This window comes from Phoxinus phoxinus, assembly GCF_949152265.1.
Source record: "Phoxinus phoxinus genome assembly, chromosome: 6".
NCBI classification, from domain to species: Eukaryota; Metazoa; Chordata; class Actinopteri; order Cypriniformes; family Leuciscidae; genus Phoxinus; species Phoxinus phoxinus.
In genome coordinates, this window is record NC_136881.1 from 37760791 (window position 1) to 37784604 (window position 23814).

At 37.2% G+C, this 23814-nt stretch overlaps 1 protein-coding gene across 1 annotated transcript in view; it reads left to right on the plus strand.

Annotated features, from left to right (window-relative positions):
* The window catches only part of inpp4b (inositol polyphosphate-4-phosphatase type II B), a 183349-nt gene that overhangs the window by 110637 nt on the left and 48898 nt on the right, over positions 1-23814 (plus strand). The window contains exons 9-10 of the mRNA XM_079616181.1: positions 7310-7463; positions 22877-23078. Coding sequence (XP_079472307.1) covers positions 7310-7463; positions 22877-23078 — 356 coding nt within the window. The remainder of the gene's footprint in view (positions 1-7309; positions 7464-22876; positions 23079-23814) is intronic.

Sequence of the window (23814 nt, forward strand, 5' to 3'; positions counted from 1 at the left end):
ATGAATTATTCTTTTTTTTTTTTTTTGTAATTTCAAATATTTAAAAATATATTTATTATTTACCGTTCAAAAGTTTGGGTTTGGTAAGATTTGTTAATGTTCTAAAAGAAGTCTCTTCTGCTCAACAAGGCTGCGTTTGTGTGATAAAAAAAAATACAGTAAAATTAGTTATATTGTGAAATATTATTACAATATGAAATAACTTTTCTCTATTTTAATAAATGTTCAAATGTAATTTATTCCTGTGATCAAAGCTGAATTTTCAGCATCATTACTCCAGTCTTCAGAGTCACATGATCCTTCAGAAATCACTCTAATATGATGATTTGATGCTCATTTATGAAGAATAAATGAAACATTTATTTCTTCACACATTTATGAATTATTATTATTAATTATAAGAAACATATAATTTTTCTTTATATGTTTAAGAAACATTTATGATTATTATTATTATGATGATGAAAACAGTGGTACTGCTTCATATTTTTGGATACTTTTGTATAATATTTTTATACAATTGTTAAATAATTTAATAAAATAAAATATTTTTTTCAGAATTCTTTGATGAATAGAACGATTTAAAGAATGTCATTTGTGTGTGTGTGTGTGTGTGTGTGTGTGTGTGTGTGTGTGTGTGTGTGTGTGTGTGTGTGTGTGTGTGTGTGTGTGTGTGTGTGTGTGTATTTATGAGTATTTATTACACTTGTAGTACTGTATATAATATGAACATGAATACTTTTTAAAGAAAAAATCAATTATGAATAGGTGATTGATTGCTAATATTAAATTATGATATTTATGCACAGAAGAATGTTTTTTCCAGCCATGACAGAGAGTCTGACACTGAACAGCCGAGTGACAGAAGTGTAAAAGCCAGACATCATGTCCGGACTCAAGCGGGTTCATGTTGTTAACGGTGTTGCATCTTTACACACAATAGCAGAAGTCCTGAGGTGACAGTGGTGGACAGCACTTTACACACTAGCCTTCAACATCTGCTTCTTACCAGCAACACGCCATCTGTGTTTTTCCTTTTCTGCCTAGCGCTGACAAGCACTTAGATGCTCTTAAGACCATAACATCTAATATTTAAACCTGTTTTCAAATGTCAGGTTTTAAAGATATGGAAGTGTTTTTCTTTCTAAAGCTATTCACACATTCAAATGTCAAGCCTCACCTTGCGTTTATAATTGAATAGCCTACTTCACTTTAAAATACGTTGCAGGAACAATTTCACATTGACTAGAGCTGTCAATCAAATTAAAACTGTTAATCTTATTAATTATGTTATTATGAATTATATAATTCAACTAATTACAATAACCACTGACAAAATATTTTTTTCAGGAACGTGTGTAAAGATTAATGTACATTGCACCAGACTAAGTATTGAATTGACATTATGAAAAGTGATTTGTGACACATGAAAATCCTGTCATCATTTACTCACCCTCGTGTTTAGTGTTTAGGGTAATACATTACAAGTAACACAAGTTATGTAATCCGATTGCTTTTTTCAAGTAACGTAAAGTTAAATATTACGCAAACCTGCAACCATACTAATAAGCCAAAAATAACTTTAAATAACTTTTTTTGTTTTTAATGTAGAAGTAAGAGGGCCCTATCTTGCACCCAGCGCAATTGAGTTTGAACACCGACGCATGTATCATTCCTATTTTGCACCCGCGCACGGCGGACTTTTCCCTCCACAAACGCACGTTGGTAAAATAGGGAATGAACTTGCGCTCGCGGGGGCGGTTCAGCGCAAAGAGGAGGCGTGTTCCCGCGCAAAAGTTCCCTGGTGCTATTTTCCAGTTTTAGAAAGCAATTGCGCCACTGACCAGGAAAAAAACAGTCTAAAGACAGTGGCGCGTTGCGCGTTAGTGATGTGGTATTTTAAGGGCGCGTGCTTGGCCATAATGTAGCGTGTTAACGCGCATCCACTTTGATTCTCTAATATAAACAGACGCAGCAGTTTTCATTTTTGCAAATCATACATTATTACAAGGAAAAATATTAACACACAATGGAAATCATTGTTGTGTCCGTGAAGATGTGAAAAAGATCTATCTAGATTTAAAAAAAAAAAAATCTAGATTAGGCTACACATTTACCCAAATTATACGCCTGTTTAACCGAAGCTAATTTGGGTGGGTTTCTCCCATCATCCCCAATGTCACTTCTCTGTGTTTTACGGTCCTGACGAGAACGTCGGTCTCCTCGGCTGTGAACCGCTCCTGGCGTGCGCTGTCAAATCCGCCGCTATAATAGCGATCCGCCGTGGAACAAGCGCGCCTGCTCTTAAAGGGAATGTGAGAGGACGCTCTGATTGGTTTATTTCACGTTACGCCCAAACCACACCTATGAATAATGAAGCTACTTCAGACCAACCCCTTTTTAGATTTGCGCCAGGCGCAAGAGGCATTTATCCCGCCGGGAAAATAGCAACAGCGCCGGGATCCGCCCACAAAGTTACTTGCGCTTTGACACTTGCGTTTCAGATCGTTAAAATAGGGCCCAGAGTGTTGAACTTTCTTCTCTTGCGTCCTCTGTAATCGTGAATGGCAGCACGGCTGAAAGGTTTGTTTGTACTGCGCTCTAGGGCTGTCAAAATGGCTGAAAAATATTTTAGTTTTATAATATATGAGAATTATGTTCGAATTTCATATAATTATTATATTCTAACTTAATTTCGGTTAGGGGGAAACAGTTTATAGCTTGTCTCCTGAGGCCACAAGAGGGCGCACTGAGCAAAATATTGTGCAATGAAATAACATGACCAAAAAAAGGTTTAACGTTTAAAATAATGTTTAAATCGCATAAACAATTATGAACAAAACAGCATCATGTATTTATGCATAGTTTAATACAAAGAGCCGAGGTGCCGATAAAACAGAGATGCAGTGGAATGGAAAAAAACCCACAAAGTATGGATGTTTTCTGAAAGTTGAACTGTGCATGGCTTTCTACACATGCGGATCTCTGCCGCGAGAGCGAGAGCAATGCTCAAAGATGTCCATCGAGTGCTTGTTTACAGAGAAAACAATGAAGAAGCAGCGCAGCAAATGCGGTTTTGCACGGAAAATGTGTTTTTTACGTAACCAAGATCTTCTTCGCATTGACTTTCTATATTTCTGCAATGTTTTGAATGAACAACACGGATGCGCCGCATCAAGTAGGTTCAATTGGATAGACTAAGAACAACTCTTAAATCATCATCTCATCTCGTTCGCCACTGATAAGGCTGCCTGACGCGCGCATACAATTCAAATGCTCCGGTTTTGTATTAGAACGTGGATTTTTCTTTAAAATGTGTCAAAATTTTTGTGAATTTGCATTTGCTGCATTTGCACTTTATGTGTGAAAGTTTTTTTTTTTTTAAGTAACCCAAGTAATGCAAAATTAATCTCATTACTGTAATGTAAATACTTTACATAAAAAGTAATTAAGAAATGAAATGAGTTACTTTTTAAGGAAGCAACGCAATAACGCATTACTTCTAAAACTTTCCCCAACACTGCTCATGTTGCAGTTGTATGCATTCCTGTCTTCAGCAGAACACAAAAGAAGACAAGTTTCACTTCCCATTGACTTTCACTGAGGTTTTGCACATACTATGGAAGTCAATGGGAACCAAAACTGATTAGTCATCACCAGCATTCTTCAAAATATCCACTTTTATGTTCCACAATAGAAAGAAGGAAAGAAAGAAAGAAAGAAAGAAAGAAAGAAAGAAAGAAAGAAAGAAAGACAGACACGTTTGGATCTACATTAGGGTGAGTAAATGATGACTATTACCTTTTTGGTGGACTATCCCTTTAACTGGCATAATTGTTTATATGTTTTGCGTACAGTACAGAGGTAATTGCAGTAAATGAACGTGTTTAAATGAACCCTACTTTAAAGGTTTCTAGTCCTCTGCAAACAATTCCTCTCCACCACTGAGAGACACAGGTGCCTGATTCCCTCGGATCAGAGCCTCCATTTATAGAGCCAGCGAGAACCTGCACAAATCGCCTCCAAATTGGGCCATGCGTGACGGATGATCCTGACCCGTATATATGCCACTGTATTCATCGTGTGGGTGCACTGTTGTGAAACAGCCAATTAGAGTCTCCTGAAGAGGCCGGGGAGCGGCGAGAGCGCGAGGGTGGGATCCGAGTCGTCGCACAAGAACCTCGTCGTCATTAGCGAAGGAACGAAGCGAAGGATCGCCTCGATCCCGGTGTTTCGGGGTCAGCGTGTTTGAAGGGACCTGAATCATTATTTTCTGTTTAATGTTGCGCGCTCAGTTCCCGTGGAGCCGATTGGTTGACCTTGCATATATCTGGCAGAAATACAGTGTATGACCTCCACAGTGACCGCACACGATATCTCACATTCATTTTCTCCATTGGTGGCTTTGAGAAATCGAGGTGAAATCATGAAAATGGACCACAATTAGTGTAAAAATGGGTGTTAAATTAAACCACTGCCAATTTCATGTTTGAATCGTTTGATCGGCACTTTCTTTCAGTGTATATTGGGTAATTCAGTGTCAGGATGTTGTGATATTTATTAATATTCTCCACCGTTTATGCTCTAAGCCTGCCTATATTGCCTGTACACTCTTAAACATAAAGGTTCTTTATTGGCACTGATGGTTCCATTGAGAACCTTCGACTTCCATGGAATCTTTCCATTCCACAAAAGGTTCTGTATAGTGGAAAATAGTTATTTAGATTATTGAAACCTTGTGGCCCTATCTTGCACCCAGCGCAAATGACTTTGTACGCCGACGCATGTATCATTCCTATTTTACACCCGACGCACAGCGGACTTTTCCCTCCACAGACGCACGTCGGTAAATTAGGGAATGAACTTGCGGTTCAGGGAAAAGAGGAGGCGTGTTCCGGCGCAAACGTTCCCTGATGATATTTTGCAGTTTCAGAAAACAACTCCACCACAGACCAGGAAAACCCTAGTCTAAAGTCAGCGGCGTGTTATTCAGATGCTATTTTAAGGGTGCGTGCTTGGCCATAATGTAGCGTGTGCACAACACACACACTTTGCTTCTCTCATCTACACAGACACAGCAGTTCATATTTTTGCAAACCATACATGATTACAAGGAAAAATATTACCACACGAGGGAAATTACTGTGGTGTCCATGAAGAAATATAAATAAATCTATAGGCATAAATCTATATTAACACATTTACCCAAATTATTCAGGCTAATTGTAGTAATGACGGATCAAACCTGTTTGATCAATAGTGGCGAGACACATCGGTATAAGGACATCTGATAAAGTGGGTTGTCCGTCAAGAACCAGGAAACAAAATTCGGAAGACTGCAAAATCACCGTTACCATCATGTAAGTTGCGTGCGCTGGCAAATCCGCCGTTATAATAGCAATCCGCCATGGAACAAGCGCGCCGGCTCTTAAAGGGAATGTGAGAGGACGCTCTGATTGGTTTATTGCACGTTACGCCCAAACCACACCTATGAGTAATGTAGCGACTTCAGACCAACACATTTTAGATTTGCGTCGGGCGCAAGAGTCATTTATCCCGCCGGTATAATAGCAACAGCGCCGAGATCCGCTCACAAAGTTACTTGCGTTTCGCATTTGATACTTTAGAATAGGGCCCCTTTAGTTTTAAGCCTTAAACCAAAGCAATCTGATCTGATTGAATGAGTCTCATAAAGTCTGCGTGTTCCATTTGTTCAATGAATTGTGTTGTCAGAGCAGTTGCAACAAACCACACATATAATAGGATATAAAATATACAAGGAATATATTATTTGCACAGTTGTACAGTAGTTGGTTCATGGAGCGACCCATTTGTTCCTCGTAGCACACGGCTCTGAATGTTTAGTCGTCTAATGATGCCTGAGATTGTGTTGCTGTGGTTCTGAGATTTTCCCCTGAAGAGTCCATGAGCTGGTCTTCATGTAATGTTCCCGTGATATTTCATTAAAAATGACTAAAATACAAAGAAATCAATTCACTTATGGTATTCATAAACTAAACAAAGTGGTTGGAGGGTGGTACTACCGTTCAAAAGTTTAGGGTCAGTAAGATTTTTTTTATTTTTTTTTTTTATTAAGAAATTAATACTTTTAGGATGCATTAAATTGGTCAAAAGAGACAGTAAAGACATTTATAATATTACAAAAGATTATATTTCAAATAAATGCTGTTCATTTGATGCTTTCTATTCGTCAAAAAATCCTGAAAAAAAACTGTTTTCAACATTGATAGCAAAAATAAATGTTTCTTGAGCATCCAATCATCATATTAGAGAGATTTCTAAATGGATCATGTGACACTGAAGACTGGAGTAATGATGCTGAAAATTCAGCTTTGATCACAGGAATATTAAAATAGAAAACAGTTATTTTAAATTGTAACAATATTTCACAATATTACTGTGTTTTGTTTAGTTTTTTTATCAAATAAATGCAGCCTGGTGAGCAGAAGAGACTTCTTCTAAAAACATTACAAATCGTACCAATCCCAAACTTTTAAACTGTAATATTGTTTTTAATGTAAATTGTTTGCAAGTCAGGTTTAAACTAAACACTCAAGGCACTGTATGGTGGATATTGCTCAGGATTGTGGGTAGTTACTGTGTACGGGTGAAACTCGAAAAATTAGAATATGGTGCAAAAGTTCATTTATTTCAGTAATTCAACTTAAAAGGTGAAACTAATATATTATATAGACTCATTACATGCAAAGTGAGATATTTCAAGCCTTTATTTGTTATTATTTTGATGATTATGACTTACAGCTGAAAACCTTTTCACAATATTCTAATTTTGAATTTGGGGTTTTCATAAGCTGTAAGCCATAATCATCAACATTATAACAAATAAAGGCTTGAAATATCTCACTTTGCATGTAATGAGTCTATATAATATATTAGTGTCACCTTTTAAGTTGAATTACTGAAATAAATGCACAATATTCAAATTTTTCGAGTTTCACCCGTATGTACTGTGCAGTAACTGGAAATCTGGATTTTTTTTTATAAAACTGTAGCATATACTATCTTGTTCATATTACTTATGATATTCACTGGCGATTTCCATACTTGAAAAGCATCCCACATTTAAATATGTCTAAACAGCACGCCGTTCCTCTCCCTGTTCAATAGATGCATCACAGTTCTTCGGCTGGAACAGGCTGTTTGGATGTATTCGCGAAACAACAGGAAGCACATAAAAACCAGACGAAACATAGACGTAAAGCGTGCGCCGTGGGCTTGTTTGTGATTTGTAAGGCCTGTTGAAGGATGTTTGCTGTTTCCTCCACAGATTCCTTCTATGATGTGGTCACAGTAGGAGCTCCGGCATCGCATTCGCAAGGCTTCAAGAGCGGAGGCTTGCAGAAACTGCTCAGCAAATACGAATCCGAGAAGAAGAGGTCAGTCTCCACGCGAATGCATGCGCACATGATTATTCTGCTCTGGTATTAAACCATAAAAAGCCTCCCATCTGTGCATTTGACAGCATCCTCCTCTAGAGATATAAACTAGGAAAGTTCGCTTTGTGAATACAAAATATGTCATGTACTGTATGTCATTTGTGTGGAGACGAAATTCATTTGTCAACACGAGACCACTGACGAGTTTTTTCATTTAATGAGATATTATAAATTCATGTAATCCTTGTCATCCGTGTCTTCTGGTTAAAATATTTTGAGACCACAGGAAAAAAAGGTGGCAAAACACTATGAAGGTATTGCACACTGGCTTTGTGTGATGCACACAGCGATAGTAGGGAGTCTCAGTAACTTGCACTGTGTAAATTGATTATTTTGCTAGAGAGCTGCAGCAAATTTAGATGCATTTCTAGGGAATTGTACGAAGGTTGCATCATTCGGAAGCAGAACTCGAATCCACACGTGCACATTTTCATCTTTTTGAAGTTAATATTCTTGATGTTTTTCCTTTAGGCTCAAATATTTTCCCTCATTAAGACCCTTCAAGTTGATCAATCGGTTAATCCGGTTGATTTCGATGAACGAATTCCTCACGCGTTCCAGTTGCCCTGATTCGTGAACCCAATAGCGCTATGATTTTCTGCCTTATCGATTTTGAATGAAGCCTAGACTTTCAGTTAAGCCTGGCTTTTACATTCATTGGTGTTCTATCAGAGTAGAGCGGGGGTGTCCAATGTCCGGCCCGCCGGCCAATTGTGGCCCGGGGATGAATTTTAAACGGCCCGCAGCTTGTCTATTAGAATTACATTATATGTGGTCCGCCACGCATCATTTACAAATCATGCCGTTTCACAGTGGCAACACAAGCACTGGATTTTAGGCCAGGTGTAGCAGCAAACCGTGAGTGAAACTCAATTTGATAACTGATAAGCGCTGTCATTTCTGTCGCTTATTTAGAAACATTACAGCGGTGGAATAAGATGTAAAATATGTCCTTGATGTCCCCAGAATGTGTGTGTGAAGATTTAGCTGAAAATACCCCACAGATATTTTTATATAGCATGTTAAAATTGTCACTTTTTGAGGGTGAGCAAAAACGACCGTTTTGTGTCTGTCCCTTTAAATGCAAATGAGCTACTGCTCCCGGCACAGGGGGCGGAGCTTCAAGAGCTTGTGTCCTTTTACCTCACACACACACATGCACTGAAAATTTTATGTTCAAACGAGTCAGACAATGATGGAGAGACTCAAGAAGTGACAACATGTAGAAGCAACAGGACATTTCTGAATGTTTAGTTGATGAATTTATGTAGCTTATGTGTAGTTATCTTCTAGTCATTGATTAACATATTCTGTCTTGATAATCTATAAATCGTGTTCAGGGGGCGGGGTTTATGTAAATTCTAGGCTTGGTGATGTCACTAACCCGGGAGGAATGTCGTGTAGTTCCTACCAGCCGTTTGTTGTAGTCCTTAAAAAGCAATTTCTTTAAAAGCAAATATTACTCTTTGCTTTGAACTTGTAACTTGAGCATTGTAACTTTGCAGATGTTGTTTATGCTCAAACAGCAACAGTACACACTAACTAAAGTTAGAAAAGTCAAATCATAATCAACCACCCCTTTAAACGCATCAAAAGTGTCACATGGACCATTTATTATCTCTGCCTAAAAGGCAGCGCAGCGTGAGCTTAGAAGAAATGTGTTTACTCGCTGACCGTCTCATTCCTGCGACCACTAAACAGCGCAGTGAGATCCAGTGAGAAGCGCTCGAGTTCAGCGCCGATACAAACACAAATGTCTCGGTGATTTAAACTAGTTTAAAGCCAGATGAAACCAGCGTTGACGCGGAAAAACATCTTATGCGACAAACAATCCTGGTAGAATACTTTTCAATACACAAATCACCAACATTTACTATGGATTTACTGTAGTAACACTAACTGTACACATGGTATAGAAGTAGAAATGTGGGATATTCATACCGAATTTTATTATATTATCAATGTAGACATGTATTAAGTATTAAAGTCCCCCTGTGGTGAAAATATATGTCTATGTGATGTTCTTAATACGCTTTAAGACAAACCGTGTGTAAATTCATAAGTCGACAGCATTGCTGAGTATTTTCTGCTTAAAACTGCAGTGAACCAAAGACAGTCTCAAAACAAGGTTGGAAATCGCTGGTGTTTCTGACGTCACAAACTACCTTGTAACCAATCAGATCAACGTGTGATCGTCAACCAGTGGATCTCTGAGCGAGTGAGTGAGTGGAGGCGGGGCTCATTTGCATGTTCATAGAACCACGTATACTAAATGAGGCAAGGGTGTCGAGTTACATTCAAGCTGTTTTAAGGCATGAGGATTTTTAATGTGTCATTTTGTTGATTAAAGATTAGTTTAAAGGGATACAATAATTGACTACAGGGGGACTTTAAATAAAATATAGGGCAAATTGCAGATACATTTGATATATAATGTACATTTGTATTTATACTTAATGGGCCCTATTTTGACGATCTGAAACGCAAGTGTCAAAGTGCAAGTAACTTTGTGGGCGGATCCCGGCGCTGTTGCTATTTTCCCAGCGCGATAAATGACTCTTGCGCCCGACGCAAATCTAAAAGGGGTTGGTCTGAAGTAGCTTCATTATTCATAGGTGTGGTTTGGGCGTAACGTGAAATAAACCAATCAGAGCGTCCTCTCACATTCCCTTTAAGAGCAGGCGCGCTTGTTCCGTGGCGGATTGCTATTATAACGGCGGATTTGCCGGCGCACCCCAGGAGCAGTTCACAGCCGAGGAAACCGACGTTCTCGTCAGGGCTGTAAAACACAGAGAAGTGACATTGGGGATGATGGGAGAAACCCACCCAAATTAGCTTCGGTTAAACAAGCATATAATTTGGGTAGTAAATGTGTAGCCTAATCTAGATTTTTTTTTTTTTTAATCTAGATAGATCTTTTTCACATCTTCACGGACACAACAATGATTTCCCTCGTGTGTTAATATTTTTCCTTGTAATAATGTATGATTTGCAAAAATGAAAACTGCTGCATCTGTTTATATTAGAGAATCAAAGTGGATGCGCGTTAACATTATGGCCAAGCACGCACCCTTAAAATACCATATCACTAACGCGCAACGCGCCACTGTCTTTAGACTGTTTTTTTCCTGGTCAATGGCGCAATTGCTTTCTAAAACTGGAAAATAGCACCATGGAGTTTTGCGCCGGAACACGCCTCCTCTTTGCGCTGAACCGCCCCCGCGAGCGCAAGTTGATTTCCTAATTTACCGACGTGCGTCTGTGGAGGGAAAAGTCCGCCGTGCGCGGGTGCAAAATAGGAATGATACATGCGTCGGTGTTCAAAGTCAATTGCGCTGGGTGCAAGATAGGGCCCAATGTGTTGATTGACTAAATACCATAAAGCCATAAAATATTTTATTTTATTTTATTTTATTTTTTACCGTGGCAGTGGAGCGCCATGTGTGGTTTTACCTGTGGAGGTATCATGATATAAATGTATGATACTCAGGATGACCAATGGTAATTTTAGTATGAGTAGAGTTCTAACTCTGTAAGAATATTACAATTTTAAACTTTAAGAACGAGGGTTTCAAATTTTACAGATGTTATTGCTTTTATTAATGTTAAATCAGCCTTAAATTAGATCAGCCTTTATCTAGTCTCCTCAACAGTGGTCATGCTGGTCTGGAGGTGCAAGGGTTGTACTGGCATGAGTACTCAGTGTTCACTTGTGATAGCAGAAGTTTAGTATAAGTTTCAAATAGTTGCTGCTCCTGGAGTATACCGTAATAGTAGAACTGTGCTTTCTCAATCAATCAAACTTTATTACAGACTCTAAGTCCAATTTAAAAAAAAAAAGAAAAAGAAAAAGACATTAAACAACATACAACCCATACAATCCATCGCAACCATACAATTTTGTGAACATAGAGTTACAAAATACACCAGTACCAGTGTCTCCACAGCTTTGACTGATACCGTGTAGTACTAACCCTTAAATTTGATAAACTCACAATAATTTAAATTTTAGAAGCATTGACTCGGCAGATAAATCTATACATAAAATTACGAAACAGTGCTTTAAAAGTGGTTACTCGTACACTGACAAACATTTCACTTTCTGGAGTGACTTTAATGACTTTAGTAACTCCAGAGTCGGACAGTTTGCCAGTTGGCACAGCTCTGGAGTCTCTCCTGACATGTTTGTCATCGTGACCGTCTTTCCCTCGTCCATCTCTCACTCCTTCTCCTTTATATTCTGTTCAGTTTGTCCTCACAGAGATGTTGAATTAGAAAGCCTGGCAGTCACTGAGCAGTTCATGTGTCCTTGCCGTCACACCAAACATTTCAAATATGAGTGTGTGTTTTTTTTTATTCCCAGCCCTCTAAAGAAGAAGGAAAAGCATGTAATTTCAGCCAGCTTGTAATATCCATAAGTAAAGAGCTCCACAACACAAATTTCTCTTTCTCGGTTATTTGTATTTTTGTGAAGGATCACAGATGGCTTTTGTGGATGCAATCTTCGGGGGTGGTTTTGTCAATACGAGGCTGATCATGTGAACGTGTCCATTTTTTTGATCATTTAAGTTGTACTTCGCTCAAACTCTCTGAGGACAGACTCATTAAAAAACCAGGCAAAGTCCAATTATTATTTTTTTACAGTGTTACTGAGCCTGACCAACAGAGGAATACTAGTATGAAGGAATTCAACATCCTTTCAAAAGTTTCCAGCCTCCAGTGGTGGGAAGATTTATCAGTCGAGAGCGCCGCTGATACGAGGCAAGGACATTTGCCGTTTCTACCAGAGAGAAATCAATTTGTGAAAGAGCGCTCGCGCTGCACATTAATCTAGGCGGAGACGGGCCTCATTTTGTTTCCTTTCTGAGTTTGCTAATGTTTTACTTCATGCTCAGATTTTCCTCTTTTTTTTTACCTCCTCACAAGCTGAGAGAGTGCTTCCTTTTTTTTCTTTTTTTTTTTTCTATTAAAACAGTGCTGTATTCAATTTGCATATAAAGTTAAAGATGCTTGTTAAAGGGAAAGTTGGTGTAATTCACTCTCTCTTGTGTTCTTCCAAACCTGTGTAACTTTCTTTGGAAAGTAAAAGGTTTTAAAGATTGTACTTTTGCATGCAATTGCAATGAATAAAGACTAAGTGTTTGTTCACACTTTTAGTTCTGTTCGTTTGGTCCGGACCAAAAAAATAAAAATTATCGTTTACATTGGCATTTTAACGCCGAACCTAAAGATGCCGGACCTAAAGTCATAGGGATTCGTTCACAACCTGATTAGTCAGCTTTTATCACGTATATTTCACAACAGAACTTACCGAACATCCAAAACAATGCTGTGTTCTGGGATAAATGCTCTCGCTGTATTGTGCGTAGCTTCATATGATGGTATTTTGACCAGCTGAGAACTCGTGAAGAGCTTATAAATGTGTAAAGGAGTCGGCAGGAATCCCTGCGCCACACACACACACACACACACACACACAGATCTGCTGCGAGGATGACAGCGTTCACACTTATTAAAATAAGTGACAGAGCAATCGCACCAGGGTTCGTTTTAATCCAACCAAACATGCCAAGTGTGAACTGGTTTTATCATTTGATTCATTGGAAAGATCCGACTCAAAAGAATGAAATGTTCACAATCCGGCTAAGCAGAAATATGGCAGATAGTTTCGTTGAATATTGATTTAAATTTGGTTGGTTGCTCACAAAAAGCTTCTTTCAAAGACTTGAAAGTATAGTATAGTATCGTATAGGTTACTTTTATGGTAGTTTTAAGTCCTTTTTGAAGCCTAAAAGATCGAGTCCCCATTGTAGTTCATGGAAAAGAGCGACCGAATGCATTCTACAGAGTCTCCTTTTGTGTCCCACTGATGAAAAAGCTTTTGAACGACATGAGTATGAATATTAATGAATGAATACTTTTTTTCAGTGAATGATCTCTTTAACTTCCATTCTAGGTTGTTTTTTATTCTCTGCACACATAAAGGGGGAGTTCACACAATATGCAACAATGACAAAGTAGTGCAGGAGAACTCGAGCGTGAACGATCAATTTTGTGTATTTTCATGGACAATGAGAGATGACCTCACGAGCAAACCCATATTCATTCACACATCCGCCCGGACCTTCCTGGAAAGCAACTTATTAGCTTTTCCTTTGATTAGAGGACAAATAATTGGACAGACACGATTATTGGCCTATTATTAATGTATCGCGAGGAAAAGGACGCTGAAAGCGAAATGAAAGAGCCATCTGTCTTTTCTTCTGCCTATAGAGCCAAGCAGGGAAGAATCCATCAGGTCAGGGCTGGACGCTCGGCCCGATGTAATATGCAGCTACAATGGCTTTGATTGGCCTGCTATGTGAAAGCCAATCAATATCCATTTCTCTGGTTCCCTGAGGCCGCCTCCGAGCGCGAGCATTTATTTCTCTTTAACATCCGCAAGCTTTTTATTTGCCTTTAATTTGAGCGTGTCTGCATGACTAGAATGTTCTGTCGTTTAGCAGTCGGTTCGCTTTCTGCACAATGATAATCGTCTTCTTCCAGATGGCGGGATCGAGTGGATTTGAGTGTGTGTACTTTGACTCCGTCCCAGCTAACAGGGAACGTTCTCGGAACTTTCGGAATGTTCTGGTTCTCTCAAAGTTCTAAACAAATGTAACGGTAATAGATAGATAGAGATGTAACGATACCCTCATGTCACGATTCGATACATATCACGATACTGAACTCACGATATTATATTATATTATTGCGATACTCCAAGACATGTGGTAAAAGGTTAACACAAAATGTACTGTTGATTAAAATGCTAAATTTGCTATTGCATTGTGGGTGTAAATGAATAGGATTGGACTTGGTGCTGGAAACCCAATGCACAGGACAATAGAGACACCAGAATAAAAATATTCATGATTGATAAATTTTTTAGACGAATATGCTTACACTCCTGTCACTGACTAGATATATTTAAAATAATGTTGGCCACTTTTTACTGGTAACATAAGATATTTGGCATTACCAGGACACACAAATATTCCCCCATTGCATTATTGTACATTATATTCAACATTATATATAGTAGTTTAATGTAGTACTGACACCAAAACTCTGAAAACTTAAAAAAAAACAGTAGTTTACACAATATAGATTGTCACTATCCACAATACATATTGTTGCATTTTTGTATTTTTTTTGTATTGCATTTTGTATTGCGGTTTAAAAGTTATCTGGTCTTTAATACTGTTCTCAAAACATTAGTTTTAAGTTTCTACTTTTTTTTTTGGTAAACGTTCAGAGAACATTAAATGAACCTTCACATAATGCCAAATGAAAAAGTTAATGTTCCCTTAAAGTTCATGCAACCAAGCAAACGTTTTCAAAACAATTAAAAAATGTATGTTAAAGAAATATAACTTAATGGGAACCCTGGCCAAATGTTCTTTTGTTTGCTGATATGAGTGTTGTTCCTGCTTTGGAGTGAATAGCAATGCTAACAGATCGCTTCCTCCATATTACAGACGCCTGGCCTGGCCTGGTGTGAACTCCTGTGGCGTAAAAGTCCCTCTCTGCCTTTACACTTGTACATTTAATTCGAGACACACCACAGATGTGGGCCTTATTGCACTGAGGGGCTTGGCGTTTCCTTTTTCTATCATTAGCACCATTTTTATTTCCATTGATCATTTATGAATATCCAGACTGCACATTGACTGATCTGCATGTGTGTATGGAGGATGTGGCTAATGGTAGCGCTCCTTTGAAATATTTCCTGCTGTTCTGTGGCGAAATCTTCCCTGCTGTGTGTGTTTGATGCTGCGGTGTAGATCATTTTAGGCGAGTTATGCACCCTTTTGAAGAACTGTATATTTGATAATAGACTTTAGAGTAGACAGTATGTTTAATTTTATGACAATGAGGCTTTGACTCTGTAGCTGCCCAAGCTATAAGGCTACTGGACATTTAAAGTGGTTCAATTTAGAAAAAAAAATAGTTGGAATCAATACAAGCAAAGATAAAGGTAACTATGCTAAAGCTACAAAACAGACCCGTTCGCAAAGACGGGTAACTATCTGCCCTTTAGTTACTGTTGCTATGTCTGACAAGCCACGCCCTCCGATCATCTCTTCCTTATATTTATAGCATCAAATAAACATGAATGAACATCAGAAGGAATGTTGTTTTAACCGTGGAAAGACGTCAGTACACTCCGCTTCTCAAGTTCAAATCCTCCCACGTTAATCTACTAACTCTCCTGACCGCTTGGTCGGACAAAATGGCGGATTCTGCGGATGACGGATTATGATTGGTCAGATCGCCTGTCAATCAAACTCCCTGCGAAGGGTGAGATTGTTAAAAAGAGCAGTATGTATGTGCCACAAACACAATAAGGAAATAAATACCTTTAAAAATACATAAAATGTAATGTTTTTGATTAAAGGGCACCTATTATGACATTTAAAATGTTCCTAATGTTGTTTAGGGAGTCCCCAACAACAGTTTTACATGCATGCAATGACAAAAAACACTTTTGTTGTCGTATAATATGCATTTATTTTTACCTGATTTGCTCACCGACTCCCAAATGAATCGTTCAACGACTCATTTTTCAAACCCCTCCTTTGCGCGACGCTAATCTGCGTTGATTGGTCAGATGACCCAGCAGTGTTTACAGAGATAATACTTATTGTTTAACACGGAGTACAATGATGCTTTTATCAATTAAATTGTGTTATAATAATGATTATAGTCCACTGCTTTGTAGTTTGTAGTAAAAAACTAAAAATAAGATAAAGAATGTAATGTTATGTTATCAGAGTTCATATTGTAAAGGCACAATCAGTCTTTGTTTGCGTTAGCCCGATGCATAAACATAACGTTTTTACAAAAATAAAAAAAATAAAATGTAGTTACGTTACTACGAGGTATTACTCTATTCTTTAAGACAACTCCGAAAACAACGACAAACACTTCACATATCTCAATACAATTGTCATTGAAGACCTAGAAGCTAAACGGTGCTTACACAACAAACAACATCATTATTAAGCATGATACATAAAACATAAAAGCAACAATTATTAATAACACTTACAGGTTGTGATACGGAGGAGGAAGTTGATGCAAATACACTTGGAACTGAACCTTCCTTCAATAGCTCGCGAATCCCAGTTTGAGTGCATTTAAGTTGGTAAAGCAATCGTCTTGAAAATGGCGCGAGCAAAGCACAAGGCTCGGACTATACTTCTGTGGTATAGTTGTATATATGAATTGTAGCCACTTAGTCTTCAAATGCTCCTCCTTGGGCAGATGAAAAAAGTTTGCTTTTGAGAACTTCAGAACACAGCGTCTCGTCGACATGATATTTTCCCTGCTGGCCTTGGAGCGCAATAAGTGGGCGTATCGTATTCAAATAACTTGACAAGTTGACGTCATCTAGTCAGAGAAAAAGCTTCGGTCTTCTAACGATTCATAAAAATGACTCAGAGTCGACTCTTACTTTTGAAAGACAATAACTTTATATACGGTACACTTTCATATTTCAAACTTTGCAGGATGTTTTTGTTCACCTAGATCTATGTTACACACTACATGAAAGGTAAATTTCAAAATTCCATAATAGGTGCCCTTTAAAACCTAACTAATAAAACTAAACTAAACCATTTTTACATAAGTAAAACATAAAAAAATACTGCTATTTTTAACACTTAAAATTGAGATTTACTCCTAAATATAAAACTTTTTATTGAAAAAATATACATTTACATTTTAATATAATGTTTATTTTAATAATACTACAATATCATTGTTATATGTATAAACTCTGTACAGAATGTTTTTTATATTTATTATTTACTGCTGTCTTTGAGAAAATATTTAAAAAAAAATTGTATGTAAAATGTCACAGAATCTTTCCGGATTACAACTTACTGGATCTGTGAACCATTATTTTGAATAATTGAATTGAAACGAACTAGCTGAATGAACTGACATGCTAAAATGAATGTGACTACTATGCTAATCAGACTATTTGCTATATCTCCCAGTGATATTTGAGTATTGTCTCTGCCTCGTTTTGCCATCTACTTGGCCCACTTGTAAATGAAAATGCAAAAAAACATCAGCAGATTCGGTCTGGGCTCTGAGATTGGGAGAAGCCGGAGGGTTTGTGATGAATGAGTCGGCTGCGGCACAAATGCTGTTTTCTTGAAGCCAGGCTGATAAAGAAGCTCTTCAGGCTAGATCGGGTCCGGCTCTCCTGAGGTGTTCGGCCAACAAGTCATTAGCCATCGTGCCGGGTCTCAGATGGCCTCATGTTCCTGCCACTTCCTGTGAATCACATCCTAATAAGTGTTGTGATGAAACGTCACACTCTTTCTGTCTCACATTCACTTGATTTATAGGACACTGCCACTAATCGATTTTTGTCTCAGAGTTGTTCATATATTGACAGCGTTATTGTACAATTAAGTAGTTGCAGTGAAGTTAAGTAGTTACTAATTACAAGTATAACTAATGGCACAAAAAAATAGGATCTGAATATTTCTTTTTATTGTAATGTACATTTATGCATATTTTAGTGTTTACTAAATATTTATTGTGCTATCAAAAGATGGCACACTGGGAACAGTACTAATACATGATTCAAATTAATATGTGAATCTATTTTTTAAACCAGTTCATTGCAATGAACTGTATGAATGAACTGAATCACTAAATCAAATGGACTTTTCTAAACACTTTTGAGTGATACTTCAAATTAATTGATGAGTCTATTATTAGCCAATTCATTGTCTGAACTAATCAATTTGATTAAAAATCAAACTGATTCAAATTAAATAGTGAACACTATTGAGTGCTGATTCAAATGGTCTATTTTTTGTTGTTGTAAATGTGTCCATTGAAATGAAGTGTCTGAATGAATTGAGTCGCTAAAACAGACCTTGATTAATCGAAATCTATTTTTGAAGAATCTCATTGAAACCAACTTTCTGAATGAATCGATTTGACAAAATGAACCCTATTGCATGATGACTCAAATGATTCAGTAAATCAGTTTTTAAACCAGCTGACTGAAATTAATTGTCAGAATGAACAGAATCGCTAAAAAAAGACACTATTGGAATCTATTTTTGAAGCAACTCACTGAAATGAGCCGTCTAAACACCAGGCTCGTGCAAAATTCAGGAATTCAGAATAAAAACGAGCGTTTAAGGACTTAAAAGTGGATACAGGCTTGAGCGAATGGGTAAATTGTGGGATCCAGACACTCAGTACGCACTAAAAACACAGTTGCGTGTGCAGTAAGTTAAACATTTGGTCACTGGTGAGTCAAATATCCAAATGTCAGTTTTATATATTATATTTCTGTAAGATAAGCGATCCTGTGTTGCCGATCCCGTTCTCCTCCAGCGGGCGTACGTTAGTTCTCAGAGTAATGAGACACGTTACGCTCTGTCTCAACTGCCTGATCCACTTTTATGTCCTTAAACACTGTTTTTTGGGGGTCGACATCTTAAAAAAACATATTTCTGGGTTTCTTAGCTTGTTTGCTGTACACCTTGTCACACAGCAGCTTTTAGGCATTTTTCTGTCTTTAGTTAGAAGCAAGAAATGACGAGGCAGCCTCTCGCAATGCAAAGTCAATGGAGACGGTTGGATTGCCCCCCCCCCCCCCCCCCCGGTGTGGGCGTGGCCTGAATACGCTCTGTCTCTATTGGCCTCTGTTCAATTCATGAATTGGAATTTTAATTGAATTGACTCCGCCCCACAGGAAGTTGAATAGGAATTTGAACTGGAATGACAGGAAGTGGAATTAAATTCATGGCAATTCAAAGAAATTCCACACAGTCACACAACAGAAAGAATGTGTTGAATCTCACATGCGTTTAGTGTTAGGAAGGTTACTTTGGAAATGTAATTGCTTACTGTTATAAGTTACCCATTATAAATGTGGTTTGGATTACTTTATTTGGATTACTTTATCAATACAAAGCAATTTCCTTTTAATTTGATTCGTAACTAATTGAACTAAATACAATTACATTAATTTTGTAATTTAATAACATAATTTCATTACACGTAACTCACTCAACCCTGAATTTTGTTCTAAAATATAGATAATGATCAAATTCTTGAAATAAATTAATCAATGTTGTTTAATTAGTTTTGTTGTTTTAATTTCAAAGTAACAAAGTTTCAAATAACACAAAAAGAATAAACTAATATCATTTCTAGAATATGTAATGCAATCATATCTGACATATACTGTAAAGCTTCATTGTTAAACACTTCACTTAAAATATGTATATGAATTTCTTTGAATTTTTATTGAATTGCAATTCTGCTTCCTTTAATTCAAATTGTAATTGTAAGATCCTGTTTTTGACATCAATTCAAATTCAATTCAATTCTGAATTGTGCACGAGATTGCTAAACACATTTGAACAAATTTGAGGGATGAATCAAATGAATCAGTTCATAAAAATCAGCTGCCTGAACGAATCAATTTGACAAACTCAATTGAACACTATAGCAACAGTGACTCAAATCAATAGTGAATTTCCCAGTTCTTTGAAACGGTCAGAACGAGTTATTTCTCTATTTGCAGAAACGTTTGTGAATAAGATCAGTTGATTAATGAAATTAATTGGTGGGACTACAAAAGTTGATTGACATGAACTGGTCCTTACCAGCCGATCCACTGTAATAATGAATAGTGTTTTGTCAAGCTATAATGCTCAATTTGTTGAGTTAGTCACTAGCTTTTGCTCCACTACACTGACATTAACCCTCCAGAAAAAAAGTTCACGGAGACGGAGAGGCAGAAAGCACACCCTGTTTATTTTCTTTATTTTACAAAAGCACAATGTTTTATTTCGATTGTAAGTGGACACATAAAAAAGATAGACATTTAACATCTTATTTTTTCATATTTCTTAAGTCTGTATGACCAAAAATGACGGAGTATTTTAAGTCTATTTTGCTGCTATGTAAAAAAAAACGAGCAAAACGCACCGGCGCGTTTGCCGACCCCAGTGGGTTAACCATCAGTTTGATTTTTGGAGTGTATTCCCTGCTGTGTCGTGTCATTTTAGACCTGCTAAATGAGTCCGGTGGCTTGTGTTATTGATGTTCTCTCATATTCCTCACTGTCCTTTGGTGTGCGTCTCCTCTCTTTAAGCAAGGCCTTTTATTTTCTGAGAGCGGCGATGGCTAGCGATCCTCCCGGGAGGCAATTATCTGAAGTCTCGCCCGGACACGCTGATCTGGGATCAGGACACTAACTCCATCTCTAATCTCCAGCATCACAAACAAACTTACGAGCGGACTGGTGTCCGGCTGAACGAGCGGCAGAGACTGACTCTCCTCATTATCACCATAGCGCTCGAGTGTGGACGGCGTTCTGTGTTTGATGCCATCTGAAGACATCTCGCGACACATTAATGGCGGACTTGAATTGGCTACTCGTTTGTCTTCAGCTGCTTGAGGACTTTCTTTAAGGCCTTATCTAACATTCAAGCACTTATCGTCATGAATTCGTTCAAGTGGACACATTTATGACTGTATTGAGAGAAACATGGCAGGGCTCTCATTTATGATGAGAAATTGATGGAGAAATATTTGTAATGGCAAATTTATTATAAATGAATTCCAGATGGGACTTTGTACCCTTTGTATGGTTGAATTTAATTAGCATAAAAGCACATTAAGTGTGATTATAATTGAAACACGGTCTGTGAGTGTCACAATAGTTCAGAGAATTACGCTTATAATGTCGTATTAGTGTTAATGTTAAATGTAATGCTGTTTAATGAATCTAATATGACATTTCTTATAAATGCAAAAAAAATCTACCTACTGTATTACCTACTCATATTTTTTATATATACATACATGTATATAATATAATATAAAAGTATAATATATATATGTATATGCCTATTTATAATAGTTAATACCTTTATAATTTATCAGTGTAAATAATAAAAAATTATCATAATGTGTAATATAATTATATAATACATATAAATATAGAAAATATATATATAAATTATATAAATATAAATTCTATAAATTTGTATAACTATATAATTAAAAATAGTTAAATTATATATATTGTTTATTGGATTTATTTGTAATATTTATAATTATTATAATAATTTTATATAAAAATAATTTATATTTTAACATTTATTGAAATATATATATATACAGTGTATATATTTTTTTTTCAATAATATATATATATATTCAATATGATAATCAACATTAAATATTATAACTATGTAATTCAAATATATTAAAAAAATAGAATAAATTTTTTAAGCATACAATGAAAAAGTGTACAGTATGTACAACATAAGACAATAATCGCAAAAACATTGATGATCAAACAAATAAAAATTCACCGCTGCTTGAAAAGTGGAATGAAGTTTAACACTTGTTAATTCTCACCCCCTCTTTCAAAATCTTAATACATTAATTTACTTCCTTTGTTATTATCCACTTTTAAAATAGTTAAAAAATAGTTAAATTATATATATTATTATACATTTTTGTTTGTTTGTAGGCCTGAATTCATGTGTGGCATCTTTCACTCTATAAACATCCCGAGGGTCAGAGCGAGGGTAATGTGTCATAAAAAAGTAGATTTTGATTTTTTTGGGCTACAAACTGTGTAAGTGGCAATCGGGGGGAAATGAACAGCTAAAAATGCACGATATATTCCCTTTAAAAGAGCCATCTCTATTGCCCACCAGTGTCTTCTGAGCTGAGATGAAACACAGGCCGTGATGTTCAGTATTCACGCAGGGATTGTAATTGGTTCGTCTGGGTTTATTAGATATGTTTCGCGTTCAGATTGCTTCATTGATGTCATAGTGCTGTAATCACACAGTTTGATGATGAGCAAGATGACGCTCTTCTAGTGCTGGGCGGTATACCGGTTCATACTGAATACCAATGTTTATTTTTGTTATGATATGAATTTTTATGTGTGTGCCGCTTAAACAAAGTTGGGAACGTGACACTGTTTGAGAGGGTCACTTTTCACTGTGGTGATGCACAGTAGCCTATGTGTTACTAAGCGTGACGGTGAAGATGGATAGAGTAAACTATAATTGATAGCTCTCAAATTATATTACAGTGTTTCCCATACATTGGTTCACAGTATCAACACTGCCACAAATAGATTTTCCAAAAGGCTTTGACATCGTTGAATAAACATGAGCACTGCACGTTTCAAAGTCAAAACGCGGCGCGGGTGTTTTTATATGAATGTATCTTTGAAGGGAACTGACTGTCTTTAGAAAATTTTGATGTTATTTTCATTTAATAATTTCTTTATCTGTCCTGATAAAGCAGCGTTTATGAGCGCGGCGCTGCTTTGTGTTCAGCCGTTACTGGGGAAACCGCTTTGTGTACAGCCGTTACCGGGGAAACCGCTTTGCGTACAGCCGTTACCCGGGAAACTGCTTTGTGTACAGCCGTTACCGGGGAAACCGCTTTGTGTACAGCTGTTACCGGGGAAACTGCTTTGTGTACAGCCGTTACCGGGGAAACCGCTTTGTGTACAGCTGTTACCGGGGAAACTGCTTTGTGTACAGCTGTTACCGGGGAAACCACTGTTTCTGCTGTCCCTCTTTGTAAACAGCATCATTTCTGCTTACACAGGTTTTCAAAACTGTCTCCTTTTTTCAAAACTCTACACACAATTCCCAAAACTGCACACACAAAATGCAAAATGCCTCACATCTCCTTCAAAATGTAACACTGCATTCAAAATGCCATAGGCACATGTCAGAATGAAGCATTTGCATCAAATGGCAAACACTTCTTTCATAATAGTACATTTTTAGATATTATATCATGTAAACACTGCTGTTCTGAATCTAAAGCTCTTTGGTCTTTCATAGGCTTATATCTAAATGTCAATACAATGTTCTACAGTGAGAGTAATCTGCTGAGAGCGGGAACAAGTACACTGTAAACACCAATGCAGAAAATATTTATTAGGCCAAACATTACTGTTGTTGTACAGTAGCATACAACAAAACCATAAACATATGCAAACCAAAAGTATATTCTTTAGAATACAGTAAAGAACACAATTGTGTGTGTGTGTGTGTGGGGGGGGGGGGGGGGGGGGTCTCTGTCCATTGTTGGCATCCATCTTTCAAAACAGGTAATCTGACCTTTGACCTATAGTCCTATACTACAGTTAAGCAGTGAATGGTTAGTGATCAGTAATGCAATTACTGTGCGTGCGTGCGTGCGTGCGTGTGTCTGTGTCTGTGTGTGTGTGTGTGTGTGTGTGTGTGTGTGTGTGTGTGTG